General features: G+C 40.2%; 1 protein-coding gene across 12 annotated transcripts in view; it reads right to left on the bottom strand.

Annotated features, from left to right (window-relative positions):
• Positions 1-21608, bottom strand: part of CTNND2 (catenin delta 2) — a 937699-nt gene that overhangs the window by 383394 nt on the left and 532697 nt on the right. For all 12 annotated transcript variants that reach the window (XM_039468167.2, XM_039468169.2, XM_039468187.2 and 9 more), the window contains one exon: positions 8371-8565. In XM_039468167.2, coding sequence (XP_039324101.1) covers positions 8371-8565 — 195 coding nt within the window. The remainder of the gene's footprint in view (positions 1-8370; positions 8566-21608) is intronic.

Here is a 21608-nt window from a genome sequence, read left to right as displayed (position 1 = left end):
TCAAAACCACAGTGAGACACTACCTCACTCCAGTTAGAACGGCTATTGTCAAAAAGAAAAGGAAACATGTTGGCAAGGGTACACTTACATACTGTTCATGGGATTATAAACTAGTTCAGCCATTATGGAAAGCAGTATGCCGATTCCTCAAAAAATGAAAAATAGAGTTACCAGGCGATCCAGCAATCCCACTCCTACGTATATATATCCAACAAAAATTAAACCAGCAAGTCAAAGAGATACCTGCACTCACATGTTTATTGTAGCACTATTTACAACAACCAAGATACATAATCAATCTAAGTGTCCAACAACAGATGAATGGATAAGGAAAATGTAATACATCTACAAAATAGAATACTATTCAGCCACTTAAGAAAAATGAAATCCTGTCATTTGTGCTAACATGCATGAGCCTGGAAGACATCATGCTAAGTAAACTAATCCAGGCACAGAAAGACAAACATCACATGATCTCAGTCAAGCATGGAATCTAAAAAAAAAGCTGATATCATAGCAGCAGAGAGAAGAATAGTGGTTCCCAGAGACTGCGGAGGGGCGGAGGATGGACAGGGGAGAGACTGGCCAATTGGATACAAAGTTATGATGTGATAGAAGAATTGAATTCTGTTGTTGTATTGCATAGTAGGGTGACTATGGTTAAATGGTTAACAGTAAAATATTCTATATTACAAAATAGCTAGAAGAGAGGCTTTTGAATGTTCTCACCACAAAGAAATGACAAACGCATGAGGTGATGGATACACACGCTTCCCTGACTGGATCATTATTATACGGCATAGATATGTATCAAAACATCCAATTGTATCCTATGAACATGTACATGTGTCATTACAGTGTGTCAATAAAAATATTAAATGAGTACTTTTTTTTAAATTTTAGAGGCTTTTCAACTATGATTTTTTTTTTGAGATGGAGTTTCGCTCTTGTTACCCAAGCTGGAGTGCAATGGTGCGATCTCGGCTCACTGCAACCTCCGCCTCCTGGGTTCAGGCAATTCTCCTGCCTCAGCCTCCTGTGTAGCTGGGATTACAGGCATGTGCCACCACGCCCAGCTAATTTTTGTATTTTTAGTAGAGATGGGGTTTCACCATGCTGACCAGGATGGTCTCTATCTCTTGACCTCGTGATCCACCCGCCTCGACCTCCCAAAGTGCTGGGATTACAGGCTTGAGCCACCGCGCCCGGCTCAACTATGATTTTAACTGACAGAGCATGTCTGGTGATGAGGGCAGAATCTGCTAATGTGTAATTATGGTTCCATAGTGCTGCACTTTCTGGTAATGTCTTTATTATTCTTAAGTTCTAACTTTTGGTATTAGATTCTATGAAGTCTCATTCAATGTGCAGTTGAAATCTAATACTTGGCTTCTATTTTTTTTCAACACTGCTATGCTTAATGATGTAATTCCAAGTATGAGGTGACATATCTTCCAGTAATTGGAGTATATCACCCAGGTCAAGGCCAGCTGTGCAATTTCCAGTATGTGTACCCCTAGTTGACATGACATTAATCAACATGGTTTCATGGTCTATTTGTACAAAAGTATGACAGTTATGATATTTTTGAATTTTACTCATAAACTGTTCTCCCATCACTCTGTCTTCCTTCAGCTAAGCAATGAGACTTTTTATTTACACCTTTTTAAGTGAATCCACAAAGGAAGCATCTGAAAATTCTCCTTGGTTCTAAGATGACATTTATCGTTGGGTTGATTTAAAATTTCCATTTGGGTAACAATAGGCCCTTAATTTTTAGCCTAAGAAAAGTAACAGATTCTGGAGTATCTTATTTGACTTAATCCAATGGGAAGCACTTGTTTTTATAATTTTAAGTAACAGCACTTAATAAGTAATAAACTGCTGATGATTTACATATTTGTGAACTCAAATAATTTTATTTTATTTATGTATTTTTTGTTAAGACAAAGTCTCACTCTTGTCACCCAGGCTGGAGTGCAGTGGCGTGATCTCGGCTCACTGCAACCTCTGCTTTTCGCATTCAAGCGATTCTCTTGCCTTAGCCTCCCGAGTAGCTAGGATTACAGGCGCCCACCATCATGCCTGGCTAATTTTTGTATTTTTAGTAGAAACTGGGTTTCGCCATGTTGGCCAGGGTGGTCTCGAACTCCTGACCTCAGGTGAACTGCCTGCCTTGGCCTCCCAAAGTGCTGGGATTACATATGTGAGTCACGTGCCTAACCAAAATAATTTTAATTAAAATAATTTTGTCACTAAGACTATTATTTGTATAACGATGAAAGAGAGTAGTAAGATTTTACAAATATGCAGGTCCTATGTAATCCCTCTATCACTTCATTAAACACTGGCTATTGTTGCAGAGGATTAAGTTTTGTTTAAAGACTATTTTCTCCACAAGGATAAATATTTTTCACCACATTCTTTTCCCTTTTTATGTTGCAGTACTTGTCAACTTCATGAAGATATTTAGCAAGTTTGCTCCTTGCAACATATCTGTGATAATTCTTTCTTTATTACAAGCTGACACATACATCACAGAAAGCTTGTTTTCAACACTCACTTTGAATAGCATTTATCCAAAAGAAAATCCATCTGACTATCATCACAGCAGACACTGGCCATTTTCACTGGTTTATAAAAATGTGTTTAAGGGGTTGTCAGAGTCAAGTGTTTGTGTTGATCAAATAACTCCTAAATTGACAGTCATTTGTATGTTTGAGTTTGAAATAAAAATTCATGTTATTTATTTTCTGCTTAATAGACTTTACCACAGGCAGATTCATGAGGCCCACACATTCCTTATTTCACTGTACTCCTTGTTTTATAAACTCTGGTTTTGACAAGCCTCATCTCAGATGAAATGTATATTTTATCTAAATAGACACCTTAGTTGAAATTGTGCCTCTTTAAATTTTCATCACGCAAGAGGTAAATGCCCAAATACTGTGGGGATGGTCCTGTAAAAGTAAGTCTGCCATTTCTACTACAGTTCAGGCAATTCTGCCTCCTCATCTAGGGAATGGATACTGGGGCCTTCTTCTCTGTTATACTACCCCCTTCCGCCTGTTAATGGTCCTGCAAGAAAGATGCGGCTGTCATGTCTGGTAATGGGTACTCTCTGGGAGCTCTACTGACCAGGAACCACTCTGTGGTACAAAGTGACCCTTTCACCTTTTCCTAGGCTGCCAGATCTCTGGAGCCACCATGCTGGCTCTGTCTCCCTGTTCCAGTCCTCAGGCAGGTGGGCACTGCTGTGCTTTCTATCTGCCTACCTATTCAAAGCCTGGGGCCAGGGATTCAGGCAGGGCTGCCCCTAGAGCCCACACCCTTCTGCTGGGCTGAGGTGAGGGTTAAAGGTCTTTGGCTCTTATTTTTCAATGGCTGGCAGCGTTAGGTCTGGGGCAGGAGGACAGAGACCCCCTTTAGACCCTGTTCTGGAATGCAGCCTTAGGTGATGGCATGCCTGCTTGGCTTCATCAAATGCTATTGATGTCCTGTGTCAATAGTGAAATTTGTTTCTGTCACAAGCCAGGAGTAGAGGAGAGGTGAGGAGTAGGACTTGGGTGCCCTGCTCGTTGGACATTACATAAATGCTCCTCTACGCATGCTCAGGGTCTCTAACATTATGGCTGGGTAGCTTTTTGGGTTAGGAAAGCCTGGAGGACCTGTTTGACTACAAAACGGTAGCCAGTGGTCCTCATCTGAGTTGGAACCTGAGATTTAAATTCGTCTTCATAATAGGCATGGATGGGTTCATTATGACAGCTAAGAAAAAGGAGAGATGAAGAAGAAAGTTCTAGAGGAAAGATGGGAAGAGACGGTGGTAGGTGGAGCCTACGGGGAGAAGCTAACTGAGAAATTCCCCTTGGTGGGAAAGTTAGGGGCTCTAAAATGTCTTATCTTCAGTGTCTAAAGTTCTTTGCTGGTCTTCTCTGTGCAGTTATCTCCCCCCACATCTCTCAGCCCTAGGATGGTCTCTTTCTCAAGATAAGTTTCAGCAGTGTCTGGAGTAAGGGAAGCCTAGGAGTGAGGACAGCATGAGGCAGAGCAGGAAAGAGAGAGAGTAGAGTGGCCACCAGAGCCAGAGTCATGCCCACGAGCCCGAGCTGGTACAGAGTACATCTGGGGCACTGAATGAGGAGTGATTCCACTCATATCTTCCCTTGGTGTGATTCCATCCACATCCACACCTTTCCATGCCCCCACTTGTTCCCACAAAAGAGAGGAAGGCCACGTTAGCGGGGACATGAGCGGGGCGGGGGGCAACTCGCTCCCTCATTTTGCGTATAGCACAATCTTGAGTCATATATTTCCAGCAAAGAAAAAACACTATTGTATTGTTTAGTATTGCATTGTTGAGTGTTTTTATGAATACTTCAATGTCTTCGATTTTCTTTAGAATATGCATGTAGCCTGTACGATGTTACCTTCCATTACCAGTTAATGTTTCATACGTTTATGTCTTTCTCTGAAACAAAATTGAACATGCTTAAGGACAAGGCGATTTGAAGCCTCGATGAATCTGCCAGTGCATCTAGCACACAGAGTATCTTTAATAGACATTATTTAACAGGATATAGAAGGCCATTAAGCTCCATAGATGAAAATAAATGTCTATTTCATTTTTAAAAGATAATTTTTACAAATGCAGTCAACTAAGCCCAGGATCTAGGGTAAGACTGCCTAAGTATGAAAGTTTGTTTGTTTGTTTATTGAGACAGAGTTTTGCTCTTATCTCTCAGGCTGGAGTTCAGTGGCACCATCTTGGCTTACTGCAAACTTCACCTCTGGGGTTCAACTGATTCTCCTGCCTCAGCCTCCAAAGCAGCTGAGATTACAGGCACCTGCCACCAAGCCCACCTAATTTTTGTATTTTTAGTAGAGATGGGGTTTCACCATGTTGGCCAAACTGGTCTAGACCTCCTGACCTCAAGTGATCCACCTGCCTTGCCCGCCCAAAGTGCTGGGATTACAAGAATGAGCCACTGTGCCAGGCCTATTTATTTTTAATAGAGATAGGGTCTGATTATGTTGCCCAGGTTGGTCTTGAACTCCTGGGCTCAAGTGATTCTCTCGTCTTGGCCTCCCAAAATGTTGAAATGATAGGTGTGAGCCACCATGCCCAGCCTGTATGAAGGTTTAAAGGCTGTTTCCACACAACCTGTGTGACCATGGGCAGATTACTCAACATCTCTGTGCCTCAGTTTTCTGATCCATAAAGCAAGCATTGAGCATCGTAACAGCATCTCCTTCCAAGGATTGTTCTGGGGGTTGGTAAAATACCCAAAGCACTTAGCTCCCTGGAGGCAGCCATAAGCTACATGCTTCCTCACCAATGGGGATTTCTCAGTTAGCTTTTACTTTCAGGCTCCACCTACCACCATCTTTTTCCATCTCCCCACTAGACCTTTCTTCTTCATCTTGCTATTGTTTGTCCAGCTTCACATGCTTGCTTCAGTGACGCCATCTAATAATTCCCTAATTGTGGAGGCATGTCTATTTTTCTTCCTTCCCAAGTGTTGACTCCTTGAAGGGAAGCAATTGGCCTCTAATCTTCCCGCCCACTTCTCTTGCAGTATCATCTGAAAATGCTTTATGAATTATACTGAAAGACCTGCAGCTGCTGGCCCATTCTTAAGGGCAGAAAGATAAGACCAGTTGCTCCAGTCCCCTCAGCCACCCATCTGAGCTGAAAGCCAGAGGCCCTGAACACTTTAAGTCTGGCAGGCCTCATAAGAACCTGTCCTTTTGTTTCAGGGAATTAGGGTGTCTGTTTTAGGTCTTCAAGTCTCTTAGGGGTCTGTACCAATGATCTCCAGGGTGGGAGTATGTACAACATAGATGACCCCCTCCCCAGATATGGGGAAAGCAAACTTAGAATTTTTTTTATGGCTACTGGATAATTATTTTTAATATTTACTGCTTTGCAATCTCCATTTTTATGTGTGTTATACTAGATAGAATTTAATAATGTTATATATGATGTCTTTGATATCGAAATAAAAAGACATAGACACATATTAAAGGCATTTCTCCTACAGGCAATTATGATGCAGTTTCTGTGGTTGTGAAAATGCAAAGACAAAATTATATGAATTAAGTATAGACACAGGAATAACCTTGGTGGGTGCAGGGAAGAGAAAGTTTGTAGCTTTATACTTAGGAGCTGGAGAGAAATAGCTGTTCCTCCTCTACTTGTGGTCCTAAGAGGTGATCCAAGCACCTCTGGAAATTTCCATAGTATTATGTCAATCAGCATGTTTTCTCAAAATTGCTTTAAGTTCAAATGTGCAGGCTGGGTTGGAGTCTTGGACATCTCAGTGTCACAACCTTAGCACATTCTGCCACAGCTATTACTGAGAAAAGCCCCCAGCAAACGGGTTTCACCTCTGAAGCAGTTAGAAGGTATTGTTGCCTTCCTCATAGGTGGGAGGGAAAAACATTTGTTCATTCTGGATAGCTCTCCATTGAAGGCTTGGAGCAGGGGACAGCAATTTTTTCCTGTCAAGGGCCAGACAGCAAATATTATTGGTTCTGCCCACCTTATGGTCTCTGCTATGGGCACTCCACTCTGCCCCTGCAGGGCCCAAGCCACCATGGATGACATATAAGTGAATTGGTATGGCTGCATCCCAATAACTTTATTTATGGAGAGGTTTGAATTTCATATAATTTTCATATATTACAGACCATTAATCATCTTTTGATTTTCTCTCCCAACCATTTAAAAATGCGATCATCACTTAAATCCTGGGAACTACTGAAACAGATGGGGAGCTACAGTTGGCCCATGGGCCATTGTTTGCTGAGCCTGACTCAGAGAAAACACTGTCACAGTAGAGTTTTTTTTTGTTTTTGTTTTTTTTTTTTAAGTGTGGATATCTTCCCTTTGTTTAATGTGATATAGATGAATTAAGGTGTTTTTCTTATTGTAGCTAATTTTTCATTAAGTTCCTGGAAGTTTATTAATAAGGGATAATTCTAAGAGCACATGCATATGGAACAGGGAGTCAACATAATCTCTTTTGTTGTCAGTTTTTATTCAAATTAGATATTGAATGTCACTATGGTTGTTATCTTCTTCTTTTATAAGATGTGCATAAAAATTAAATTACCTTACTTAATAATATGCAAAAACTAAATGCTAAAGTAGCCCAACTCCAGACAGGAGTGGATCTAACAGGCTGAAGGGGAAAACAATTCTGACAGAAGAAAAAATGGGCATTCTTTTTCATCAAAACCAAGATATGCATTATTAATATTGGGTGGTATTTATGATGTCAAAAATAAATGAAGAGTATTTTGTGACTTTCTCCCTATGATTCAGTGAAATATTGAAATGTAAATATCAATAATCAACTATAAAAGCAGCTTAGCTTGCTTTGGTTTCAAAACATGTAATTTAGCATCATAATGCAGTTTAAGAAAATTGCTATGCTCTACTTAGTGGTCACTGGAAATTCCAACAGTCTGAGGATGTAGAGCTCTGTGTGCCAGGTTTTGAAGCAGAGAGCCCACTCTGCCAGCCTCAGTCCCTGCTGGAGCTCACACTTATCATTAGGAAGGAAGGAGAGAGCTATGCTGTCTGCAGACAGACAACACAGTCGTTCCAGTTTACTTAGCCATGTGCAGCTTGATAATAAATGCAATTCTCAAATGTTTTCAATTATATCGATTTTATAGTTAAGTGTTCTCTAGCAATCTAATTATGACATTTGACAAATTATCTTGCAAATGGCTCACTATACTGGAAAACACTTGCATTTTGTCATGTGACCTGTGGTTGTAGTCAACTGAAAATATACAGTGAATCCAGGAGAGCTATATAATTGATCGAACCATATGCAATTGCCACCATCCAACCTTCACACAATAAATTTGTGATTCAGTCTATTAGTGTATATGAAATAAATGGTCTTCCTTTCAAAATATGCTACCTTTTTAGTAAATATGTTTTTGTACCATGCTTGCCAAATATGTAGACAATATCATTAGAAAATACTATCATCAAGCATGTGTCTTTCATGTCCTACGAATGACTACTTCCTTGGAGTACTTACATTCATTAAATAAGTGAATAATCATGTGTTAAATATTAGTATTGCTTCTTTTCATTTTTCTCTTTGAGAAAATGAGTTTGCAATCCCCACTGGCCTCCTTTCATTCAGATTATACCAAGGTAGCCTGAATTCAAGTCCTATTCTGTTTCTACCATTATCATTACAGACGTTGATAGAAGCAGGTCACAGTGCTTGTGAGGACAGTGGACACACAAACACACACCTTTCATTTGGGAGTGTTATTTGAGCTCCCACGCAGAGCCCACCCACTGTGGACAGGCCACCCACTGGGGTCCCGAATACACACCTGTGCTCGTGCGGTAGGTGCCGGTGTGTGCTGGCGGCAGAGGGTCCCCCTGGCTCTGGCTGAGACTCCTCATAGGGGGCTTCTGATAGACGCGGTCTTCGTAGATGGGATCTATGTGATGTTCTGGGGACTGCAGGGCCCGCAGCTCTGGGCCCAGGTGCCCATGCTGGCTGCTGTATGAGGCTCGAGACCCAGCTGAAATAAATTAACAGAGGGATGTCAAGGCTCAACCAATCTCCAAGCTGAACTTGTTTAATCAAAGACACATTCAAATTTTTGGGACAAAACTGTTGAAATCCTCAGGAAACCAAATGAGTAACACAAAATGGCAGCACTATGTCAATCTAATCAGCTTATCGGCATCACCCAGCTGGCTGGCTTTGCTACCAAACATGATCTCACTCTAAGAATAATAATGTTTCTGAAATAAATCCACACTGAACAAGACCAGTGAAATGTCTTTTCGCAAAACCTAATGCATGTAGCTAGGTTCTTCACTAAAAGAATCAGGTAGGCAGTCAATCCTAAAAATCTCATATTACCTCATAGTCCTTGCACCTTAAATTATACAATAGAAATAATTTTAAATGATGAGCTACAACAGCAAAGCCATCTTGATGCTGTTCCTAAAAAGTGAACTAGACTTTGTTCCCATCAGCAGTTTTGCCCTGGGAAATGGATAAACTAAAATGATTGAACTTACAATGGCCTACATCCCGGAAAGAAACAGATATTAAAGAGAAAGGTTTTCAAGTTATATTTTCCTTTACTCTGTCTGACCCTCTACATTGAAGCATTTACATTTAGTCTGCCTCCCTCTGAAAATGGCAGGAATGATTGTCATTAACTGGTTTGATGTATAAATTGGGGCTTCATATCACTTTGCTTTGTAGTATTTATAAAACCTTATTTGTGTCACTTCATTGCATGGTATGATAAGAGGTGTTGATATGAGGCAATGCTCTGGATCAGAGAACCATGAGAATGTGAACAAGGGAAGCCTCTGCACATCAGGAAACAGACTTTCATGAGGCCGAAGAGGCTGGCCGGACAGACAGGACAGAGAACCTTGTCTGAGAGCCAGTATTTCATCTGAGGTACAGTCAGAACCACTGGAGCAGAAACATCAGGGAAATCATTTGCACTGGGGCAATGAGATGGCCTTGGGGCATCAAGGAGAGGTGGCATCTTCCATCATGAATACAGAACTCAGACAAGAACCAAAGGAGACAATGGCTGATTTGGGGAATGAGCCTTCAGCTACAACCTACAACTAATCCCCACACCGCACATTGGGATTTAACTGGCAACTGCCTTTCAGCAGCCCTAGTTTGGCCTCTCCATTCCAGCCTAACATGCCAGGATGCTGGGATTCCTTCCTCTCGGCCATGTCTGTGAACAGCTCTACTTCCATTCTGCCTTCCTCAGGGACCACTTTAAACCAAAGTCTTCAAATGCTCAATGTGACATCTGTCTCATCAGGAACATAGAAACCCAACATTGTAATATTCTTGTCTAGAATATTTGAGGAAAAAAGCCATTGTAAAGTTTTGAAATTGCCAAGAGAAAAATGTTTTACTGCCACGTTTAACATGGACTACTTTAAATTTAAGTACACAGAAAACAGTATTTCTGAATAATTGGGGCAGTGGTGAGAACTCCATGAATTCAGTGTTAATAAAAACCACTGAGTATTTTGAGGAGGGGAAAGGGATAGGGAAGGCAAGTTCCTTACTTTTCTCTTTCCTGGTAATTAAATAAATTCTGACTGAGATAGTGCTCTGATGAATGACAGACTCAAAGTAACTGTTTTGCATAATTAGGTTCATTGCATCTTATTTATCAAATGCCAACATCACTCTGAATATTATCTCAAGCTTATATTTTCCAGGAATATATTTAAGTACAATATTCTTAATATTGTACTTATTGTCAATTCTTATTCCTGAAGGTTTTGAAAATATTGCTAAGGATTTAAAAGTGTAAAACTAAAAAAAACAAAAACAAAAACAAAAACAAAAAAACAGTCATCGCATCCAAATGCAGAGAGAAGTAAAAAGTTATACATCACTGGTACATTTAGAGTTGTAAATTTATCACTACTCCTTTATTCTAAGCCTCAAAAAACATCAAATGATGACCAATGAAAGGATCTGCTGAACTTTTAAGGGGTGGCATGGCCTTAGGGTATATGTAAAAATCCTCTTTTTACATGCATTTACTTTGCATTCAGAAATTTTCATTAGTACCATTAGTCAAATTAAAGACCAAGGGTGCTAGGCCAGGAGGAAGAATCTAAGGTAAAGTCTACCTATGTAAATATCAGACGTTTGATAAGCTGACATTAATACAAATATAATAATACAATTAACTATCTGAATAGGATAATATACTTTTTTACATATTAGAGTGATCTGAGTATAACTATAAGCTCATAGTGTTTCTCTATGTAAACACTTGTGCAAAATACAGTTGCATATGTAAGCATTACACACAGTTCTGAATCAGATAAGGCATTTTAAAAAGAACATTATTTACTCTTCCTTTTATCCACTGTGATAAAATTTCAATTGCTCAAGGGTGGGCACAGTTGCAAGAGAGACACAGAGAAGCAGGGGAAGGGAAAGAGTTAAGGAAGCAAAGGTTCAGGATGTCACAGCTGGAATTCATGTGTTCTACCACCCTTGTTCAAGAAAGAACAAGTTGGATCCATACTAACAAGGCCTATTTTATTTGGGGCAATTTCAAGAAAAAATTCTCACACAATTGTTTCTGGGAATCTGCCACAAAATGTCATTATATGGTATATATATTTGCTGATTCATATAAAATATACTTTTGTTTAATAGTAAGTCTCTTTCATCATTATGGTCTACTTGACAGCGAATCTGAAGCGTCAGCACTAGACTCAAAACACCATTCATGAGCATTTACATCTTTGCTAGGGACTAGAACTCTGTTCTTATAACAAGAAAAAATACTGGAGAAAACCCAACTTTGTCTGAAATGTTATAGATGTCAAGGCCAAATGTTCTTGCCAATCATGTTGGTGGAGAACAATTCTGGGAACCCGGCCTTGACCAAGACCCTGCAGGGAGGCAGAGTGCAACCTAAACATGGATGAGTCAGAGAGAAAAGGGATGCAAAGCCACAGACCAGACCCACTGCCCTGATGGCTACCCCCGCCACGACAGACACAATGTCATGTAATCATAATACCTGTGTCTATAAAGCATTTCATGATCAATGACTGCAACAATTCCTACATCATCCAGTATTAATATTTCAATTTTATAATGTGGTTTTGCTCTTCCTGTTTATTCTCTTCACAGGACAAAATTGGAGTCTAGAGAGCTCAGGCACTGGGCAGCTTTTCATATACAGTGTGTTTGAAAATGAGCTTGAAGACTCACAGCTGAAACATGGGTGCTGGGCTTACAAGCTAAGGAAGATTTCATGAGGCAGGAGGGATAAAGGGTATTGGAACTTCCCTACATATATTCTGTGCAGGCTGCTGCTCCTACAGGTTTGGAAAGGCCCCCAAAACTGGGAAAGGCTTTCAAGTTGATCTAGGACTAGGCCTGAGGCATTTGCTGTATAAGAACTGCCACATATCCTGTCATGGAACCTCAGAGCCATCTCCTCTTCCCCACAGCTACAGGTGACCTGAATGGATGCCTGAACAGCTCCGAACCTGCATGACTACTGACCACTTTGCTGTGGGGTTGGTGTCAGGGGAGAGAGGAAAGGGTTCAGTCCTGTGGCAGGGGGAGGTATGGATTCTAGAGACCCGGAGAGATGGGCAGAAGGGACCACTGGAGAATGAGGGGCACAAGACCCCAGATATCTCCTGCTTCTATGTTGACCCCTTTATTCCTTGGCTTTCATTTCCATGTACAACTACGATGAGGAAACATGACAACATGGTTCAGCCTCAAATACTACACGTGAAAGGTGGCCTTGGGTAGTTGGTGATCAATAGCTGGAGGTAAACAGGAACCGTATCTAAAGTAATAATTTTACTGTTGTTTTTTTGTGTCACTTTTGCCTGAAGAATTTGAAATAAGAATATATGAATTCTGCCCCAGCTCTGTCTCTAACCAGCTGTATAAACTGAGGAAACTCACCACGCTCTTTGATCCCCAGTTTCCTCAAGTATAAAAACAGAGATAATAATATATGCATTGGTACAAAATGGTATTGTTGGAGGATCAGGATGAGAGAGACTATGTGGGAAAGTGCTCTGCAATGGATAAAGCAACATCGAATAGGTGTTCTCATGCCACTGAATCTTTGAATCAATAAATTATGTCATCTCATGCAAATACATCTTTTGATTCGACAAAACAGTTGAACACCTCTCACCATAAACTATCCAAATTTCAAAAACAACATGAAGATTTCAATTTGAAATAATCTAAATAAGAAACATATTTTTTCTGATAATTTTATGAAGTATTATTGCAAAATGTGAATATCACAGTTTTATCTTCTCTTAAAAATAAGTGTGCTTTCTAATGGGTAACAGCAAAAAACTGCAGGAATCAATGAAGTTCATGAGGAAAGGAAACAGTGAAATGACTGCAAAAAGGTGGCATCCTTTTTAGATAGGGATAGGGCATAAATTAAATCTCCAAATTGAAAAAAAAAAATATCTGCTAATTCAGTAGGAAGCCAGTGACAGATTGCAGGGAGTTCTTGACATGGAAAATAGTTACAAGGCTGAAAGGTCTACATACGGCTCACCGCCTTGTGCCTTGCCTGTTCCTGTTCCACACCATGTTTTCCTTGGGTCAACAAGGCTGTTTTCATTTGGCCAGCAAAACAATGTATTTATTATTTTTAGAATGATTTGCAACTGAATTTCTATGTACTAGATTTTACACCTATCATTTATAGGTACTAGTTAATCCCTATGGATCTATAAATATATTCATTCAACACATCCACTGAATGTCTGGGAAGCTCCAGGAGTTGAGGATGTCCTAATGCTCCAGACAGACAAGGTCCCTGGCTTTGAAAATAAGTTTTACATGAAGGAGGATGGAGGTAAAGGTGTTGAAGAAAAATGAGGCAGGGCAGTGGGAAAAGAGACAAAGTGTCAGGAGGTTTTAGTGTTTGGCTAGGGGGATCTTTTCTCAGAAAGAAAGTTCTTTCTGAGCATCTGACCTTTTAGCAGAGAGCTGCAGACAGTGGGAGGATGAGTCTCACTGGAGGAAGAGCTGTGTGGTTCTCCGGCGGAGGGAACCAGCAGCAGACACAAAGGGTCTCTCCAGGATTTCAGAATTTACAGAGAAGTGATTTTATGTGTACTGAAACCATGCTGTCTTTAAAAAAAATACCAGTAAGTATGTGAACCCTTTATGAGTTCATACTATAATTGATTGTACAAATGAAAGGATTTTTTTTTCACTCAAAATTTCAAAATCACAGCAACTACATTTTTATCAGAAGGATTTGCAGCAGTCAGTGGGAGACCACATAACCTTGTGAGAAGTGCATAGCTGAAAATTCAGCTCCAATATTTTGGTTATTTTTGTTTGTTTTTTGCCTTGGAGTTTTCATTCCTTAGAATAGGATTAATTCTAAAATCTTAGTTTACTCCTCAAAGAATTATCTAGAAAAATTGCTGAAAATGCTGATTTCTGAATACAACCCCCAAGAAAGTCTGATTAGGTCAGTCAGGTAAGATGCATCATCAATGCACATTTCAATGGGCACTCCCAAGCCTCCCGCTTCTAATGCAGGGATCACACCATGAGCCATCCTGTCTCAAATACAGGAGAAAAAGAGGAGATGGGCGTATTTTCAAAAACTAAGCATCTAACGTGTTACGCCTTCCATTTATCATTTGCTGCTTTATTCAAACAATTCCATGTAATTCTGGTTATGCCAATTACCTTACTACATTAATAAAACAGGTCCATGCTGTTTTCTTTTATTGGAATCCAATCATATTATTTTATTTATATACTCTATAATACATGACTTTCTAATTTAATGCAAATTCACCTGCCTTTACAAAAAATATATTTTTGCATGTTTTCATTTTACAGAATCAATATAGTTTAAAAGGACATATTGCCATTTAACTGGTCTCTTCCAATTTGGCACCCAGTTTCAAATGATCATTTGCAAAGAAATGTAGGGAAAAAAAGAAGGGTTGAAATGACCTAGTGTTCACATGGCCAGAGTGAGCAGCCTGAATGTGTTTGTGAATTATCGAGATAAAGTGCTTTCCTACAGAGAAAAAGGTAAATGTTTTGATATGAAGAAAAGTCCAAAACAGAATCTAAGAATTGAGGCTTTTAAGAATTGTGCAATCAGTTAATGCATTGACGATTATTAATGAAACTACAACTTTGAAGGCAAAAGGGAACTTCTACAGAGAAGAGTGGGGTTTGGCTAGACATTGACTTTTCCCTTGCGAATCTGCACTGCTGCTGTTCCTTTGTGGGCGCCCCGATTTTAAGGGTATTTCCATGATGACATGTCAGCATTGCTAGGCAACATAGCCTTTGCAGGTAGTCAGCCTGTATTCTAGTTGATGGCTTTGAAATAGCTATTTTCTGGACTTTGAACCTCTTAAAATGTTTAACTTGATGCCTGTTATCATGAAACTCCAGGAGGGAAAAGTGATATCGGCATAGAAACACTTTGAGATATACCAAAACTAACATAACTTTGGTTATCATTATCTCAGAAATGTGTACGAGGTACATTGTTGAGAGGTGCAAATATTATTCTTAGATCTGAGGATACCTCATCATAATAAAACTTAGCTCAAAGGAGACACATTAAGAAAAGTGTGTTTCAATTGGTACTTTGGGAGTATACGTAAGGAATTGCATGCATTCACATTCTTCCTTCTGAACTCTGTTTACTAAGATTGACTTGTTTTATTCTTGACTTGCTTTTGACTCAAAATTCCAAAATCTATTTCCTACTCCTATGTTAATTCAAAAATTAAATTTGCTACTTAAAGGACTCCAAAATATTCCCTATGCATTCTGAATCAAGTCTATCAACTAAATTTCATTTGCAAATGATCACTAACTTGTAATTCCTTTGACATCTCAGGTTGTTACAAACGTAAAGATGTAAGGACACATTTCTCATATAGGTTACGAGTCATATTTCAGACTTATGTTTGGAAGGAACATTGTTAATTCATGATTTCAAAGACAAAATTGCACTGAAACCTAATAATTTCAGTGTAACAGGTCAGCTGATAATGTAAAATGTTTCTATTATAAATCTGTTTTTGGAAAGAAAAAATGCCCTATTTCATCTTATTTCATAAATGTTAGATTTTCATATATTATACTAACTTAGTACAGTTTTGCTACTAGCACTAATAACTTGAATATTATGCAGTCTCTGGCAGCGTACAAAACACAGAATTTGTTCCTGGAACTTTCCTGATGAGGTTTCCCAATACAATTTACTGTCATGATAAAACCTCATCACACCTCTCACAAAATGAATGTTGTAAACTATTGGGACTCAAATACTTTCCAGCAAAAATAGCTGAAAAGCCAAAATCACCAGTCAGGACATCATGGTAAGTGTGCCCATGTGATCTCATCCCTGTAAAAGTATATGCCTCTTGTTCTTGTACTTTCTAACCACAAGAATTTATTCCCAAACTCTTAGGAAAACAAGCTTCTTTTGTTCAGTCCTTTTTGTGACAGGCAGGCATCTGGAACATAATGATAGTGGTAACAGAGTATAATGAGTAACATGGGGTCCTGTATCAAGCTTTGCGTTTTTACTTTCAATGGAAGTCTTCCCCACCAGTGAAATGGAAGGAGTGTAATACCGGACACCACATGCAGGGCTTCGACTTAACGAAGAGCCGGTAGGAACCTATGGCTAAGGTAGAATTGGTAACAGTGACACCTGTAATCAGTATCTGTTTTGGGTTTCCTGTCTCACGGGAAGTAGAAAATAGCACCAAATTTACTAGCCATGTATTTTGGTGTTTCTCAAAATGCCACATGCATATGGATTCCCTAACTGGCATGCAGGTTCTGGCTCAGTGGGTTTGAAGAAGGGCCTGGGGTTCTTCATTTCTAGCCAGTTTTCAGGCAATGCTGGTGCTGCTGGTCCACGGACCACCCTTTGAGAAGCCAGGATATATTTGTCTAGCTATGAATATGTATCTGGTCACTAGGAGCCCCAGAGACAGACCATCAATGCCATGGTCTCTCTTGCCTAAGTGCTAGGATTACAGGTGTGATCCACTGTGCCCAGCACCCCTGCTTTATTAGGGGTGGCCTCAAAACACAAGTGGCCTCAAAAAAGGCACAGATCAACAGTAGCTAGACATTGGCAATGCAACACAAGTGGCCTCAAAAAAGGCACAGGTCAACAGTATAGCTAGACACCGGCAATGCAGGTGCTCATCGGCCTGGGCTCTGCAGGCACAAGCTGTGCTGGACATGAAAACTGTGCCCATTCTCTCAGCTGCTGCAGAGTGACCTTAGCTGCAGCTGGCTGGGCCCCACACCAGGGGCCTTCAAAGGTCTTAATGAACAGGATATCTAGGGCAAGAGTCACTTCTAGTGGGGAAAGAGCATCTTTCCGCCTTCAGGGTGGATTATTTTTTTAAGACAGGGTCTCACTATGTTGTCCAAGCTGGTCTCAAATTCCTGAGCTCAAGTGACCCTCACACTTCAGTCCTTCTAGTAGCTGGGACTACAGGGAACCGACCACCATGTCTGGCTCAGGGTGGATTTTTTAAACATGGGTGCACTGCAACACTTTTGCTGATTATGGTGTTTCTTGAGGCAAGTATCTAGGCTCCCTACATTGCCACGGTTCACACATATGTAAGGGTAGCTCAGGGCTTCTCAGCCCTGAAAGAATATGCATGGTATTTGTCTTGGATACCTTTTAAAGAGGAACGATGCTGTGGGTGCACTCCAGACCAGGACCTCAGGGGACGGGCCCAGAGAATGGAATAGCTCAAACATTCTCCAGGTGTCTCCAGGAAGCATCCAAGCTCTGGATGGCTGGGGGTCAAACTAGTAGATTTGAGCTAGATGTCGGATCTTGAGGACCATGCATCAAGATTTGGTCCTCAGCAGACCCATTAAGGCTGGAGCTTCAGAATATCCCCAGAAATATCCATTCCTGAAAGTGAGGGAAGGAAGGAACCTCTTCTTAGATGAAGCTCTAGTTTCGGAAGTTTGCAGATACCTTTGAAAATAAAGGATGCTTTTTTGCCCCTAGCATGCTACACCTAGGGGCATCCCTCTAGCATGCCTACTGCTGAGAAGTCCCTGAGAGGTCACAGGTTGTGGCCAGGCATAGACGGCAAGACATTTCCTTCCTCTGTCTTTTCTGTTTCCTCCTTCAGGTCTCTGGGCTGGATCAAGTGTGGTGTCTGAGGAAGGTGGGGTCAGTGCTGTGACAATCACAATGTGTGTCTTGTGAACTCTTGCTAAAAAGAATTACTATAACCACTACCCTTGAAGTGAAAGACAGTCCTGACTAGGGAAAAGACCCTTAGAAAGACTCTACCCAGGCACCCAAGCCCTTCTCAGCTGAGACCAGACAGAATAAGAAATTATGGAGTGATAGAAATTTTGAATTTGTAGTATCCTTGTACAGAAAGGCAACATAATTTGACCTCAGACTTGTAACGGAAGTTTTTGACATAAGCATGTAAAGAAAATTAATCTATTAAGGTTAATTTTTACCTGGGAGGAGGCTCATATTTACAATTTCCTTCAAACCAACTCTCCTCCCTGGGAGTAGCTTTTGGAAGCTACTGGGAGGAGCGGGCCCAGGGTCTTCATCATCATGATCTTCTGAGTGTCCTGATAAACTACAGATGCAGAGGAATCTATGATTTGGTACTTCATTAATTAGTCACTTACCAGAGTTTTAATGGCCATATTCACACAGATCTCTTCTTTATCAATGAGGGGGATAAAATTCAATGAGTGGCATTTTATTTCTCGACAGCTGCGTCTCAATACCCCATCAGTGCAACGCTCCAACAGTGCATCTGGAGTCTGGCTTCCAGACCTCATTATTATGGATCATTATGAATATTTCCATGGAAAGAATCCAGAACAAGGTGATCCCAATCTACCTTTCATTTTTTTGTTACATTGAGATGCAAAGCAGACCAGATCTGTGGGCTGAAGCTTTGGGAGACCAGAAGCCTCCATTCTGCTTTGAGAGCTGACTGCTGTGGGAACTAAGCTAAGTGTTCATTTTTGATAATGCGGCTTCTGTCCATCAAAGCAGTACAGATGAACTTCTCAAGGTATGAACAAGGATAAGGCTTAACAGGCAGGAGTAGAATTAAACATGCAGCTGTCTTTTAAATGGGTTCAAATGTTTGGATAAACATGTGAACTAAGATGTTTTACATCTCAACAGCCTAAACAGAGGCCTTCTTCCTCAGATTGCCTAAGACAGGACATAGGTAGACTGCACAAATTCCCTTTAAACAACTAGACATTTAGCTTCTAAAATGCAAACCTTTTTTTTCTTTTTTGAGACCGAGTCTTGCTCTGTCCCCCAGCCTAGAGTGCAGTGGTATGACATGATCTCAGCTCACAGCATCCTCCACCACCTGGGTTCAATCAATTCTCCTGCTTCAGCCTCCTGAGTAGCTGGGACTACAGGCACGTGCCATCATGCCTGGCTAATTTTTTTCTATTTTAGTAGAGATGGGGTTTCACCATGTTGGCCAGGATGGTCTCGATCTTCTGACCTAGTGATCCACCTGCCTCGGCCTCCCAAAGTGCTGGGATTACAGGCGTGAGCCACAGTGCCCAGCTCTAAAATGCAAACTTAAAATATATTCTCCCTATGTCATTTTTTTCTACTGCTTTATCTCTTTCACCAACACTCATAGAGTGGCCTCTGTCGTCACTTCTGAAGAAAAAGATACCCTAACTCTCACCATGATTTATAGGGAAGAAACGACAAGGAAACAGCTGCACAGTTTAGTAATTCTCTGTACTGACATTTTATAACCTCTCTATATCAACATTTTATTAATTTTTGTTATTTTATTCAACATAATTTCAGCATATATAAAACGAGTTGGAGAAGAGAGGAATTCTGTTGTGCAATAAACAGTTCTAAGGAGTACTAAAATTTTCCTTTGATTCTTTTCCTCTCAAAAGCTTTAATATATGTGTATGTGCATTTCTATTTTAAAGTTCAACTAATTACTGGGTTATATATGTATAATGATCATTTGAATAGCAGTCATATTCATTAAAACATTAATTTTCTAAGACAATACACAATTGATGAAACCAATCTATAGCTAAAATTCTCCCACCTCCTTTTAAAAATATTGTCATTTTCCAGGAAATATGCTGTTAAACAAACAACTGGTTTGGTACCCTAGTGATGTTAGTGATGCTTTCTAGTACAGAAAGTCAATTTTTTTTTGACTACATACAATAAATACTACGTATCTGAAAAACTTACCAAGTTGGGAGAGGGAGGCTGTTTTTGGTCATGTAAATAACAACAAGGTAACTGACTGCTAGGGTCTAAATGTGTGCTCTCCCTGTCCCCAATTCTTATGTTGAAAGCTAACACCCAATGTGATGCTGTTAGGAGGTGGGGCCTCTGGGAGGTGATTAGGTCATGAGGGTGGAGCCCTCATGAATGGGATTAGTGCCCTTACACCCCAGGGAGAACCAGGTGAAGACACAGCAAGAAGGGGCCATCAATGAGCCAAAAAAAAAAAAAAAAAAAATGGGCCCTCATGGGACAATGAATCTGTCAGCACCTTGATTTTGGACTTTCCAGTCTCCAGAACTATGAGAAATAAATCTCTGTTGTTTATAAGTCATACAATTTATGATATTTTTTATAGCAACCTAAACAGACTAAGACGCTGACTCAGCCATGGAAAAAACGGTGGCATTAGCTGTTTCTAACCAGCTGAGCTTAAGACCTGAATGATGAATGCCTTTGTGTGTGTGTGTGTGTGTGTGTGTGTGTGTTCATGCATCTGTGTGTGTTTCTTATTCTAAAGAGAAATAAATACTGACTTCCCTTTTCTACATCAATTTTCTATTTTTGTCTCTTTTTCATGCCACCAATTCTTTCCAATTCCTCAGTAATCTCTGATAATTTATCATATTGAGAAAGAAAAATCCAGTGGCAGCTTCTTCCCGCAGTGTCAAGGGAAGCATTTTCCACTGTGCATTTCTGAGTTAGAATTTCTGGAGGGGAAGGCCGGGCATTCAGACTGGCAGTCTTTCTTCAGAATGAGTTGTGGGGGTTGAGGTAGCAGTCCCAACCTCCTCACCACTCCATATGCCCACACTAAATGAACTTTATCTCCTGTAAACCAGCATCTATAATGGAAGTCTAGAAGTTTCTTCAAAAGAACGCCTCTTAAAGTAAGCACTGGCTACAGGGTCACCATTTCGGTAGGAGAGAAAGATGTCTGTCAGGAGTGCCAACTTAGAACTGTCTTGAACACTGACTTCCAATTAATCTCTCCATTTTTAGCCCATCTCTCCCAAGCCCCACTCCTCAAGCTCAGCTCTGACCCTGTCCAGGAATTCATAGAAGACAGCCAGTCCAGTCCACGTCTAAAGTCCTGACAGAGCTCATTCTCAAAAGACACTATTTCCATATTTTAATTGGTTATCGCCCTACTTTCTAGAAATTCTTAACTTGGCTTGCTTGGTGGTGATACTCAAACCTGGTCTCCATGTTTTTGTCTCTTTTGTGACTCCATTCCCTATTGTTTTTCCTGTACTTTTATTTTTTGAGGTGTCTGGGTAATAGGGGAAACAAGTGGGCAGAGGATCCCATCTTGAACAATTCTCTTGGGTAGTTTTTGTTTTGTTTGTGTGTATTTTCTCACTTAAAGCATAATCAAAATCATATAAATTTCAATAACATTAGAAAAGCTTTCATAGAACTCTACAGAAAGATGCCACTTTCCTACAAATGAATGAAAAAAGGACCTGTTTACCCCCATTTAATCTACACGGCTGCTATGAGGTAGGTAAAGAAGCGTGGGTGTTAATTTCCGTGAATCAAACAAAAAAATGAAAGACACCAGGAAGACCTTTTGGGCCACAGTAATCCCAACTCTTGGTTCCAGGCTTAGACACTAACTTGCCATGTGGGAGTATTAAAATTGCACTGTTCCTGCTTCAGTTTCACCTGGATGTCAGTTGGATAGAAATCAGATATGAAGGCAAGTGCAATACAGGTGTATATCAAATGAATTT

This window comes from Saimiri boliviensis, chromosome 1 (genome assembly GCF_048565385.1).
Source record: "Saimiri boliviensis isolate mSaiBol1 chromosome 1, mSaiBol1.pri, whole genome shotgun sequence".
Taxonomy (NCBI): domain Eukaryota; kingdom Metazoa; phylum Chordata; class Mammalia; order Primates; family Cebidae; genus Saimiri; species Saimiri boliviensis.
The sequence above is the reverse complement of the archived record's forward strand: the minus strand, read 5'-3'. Positions and strand labels throughout refer to the sequence as shown.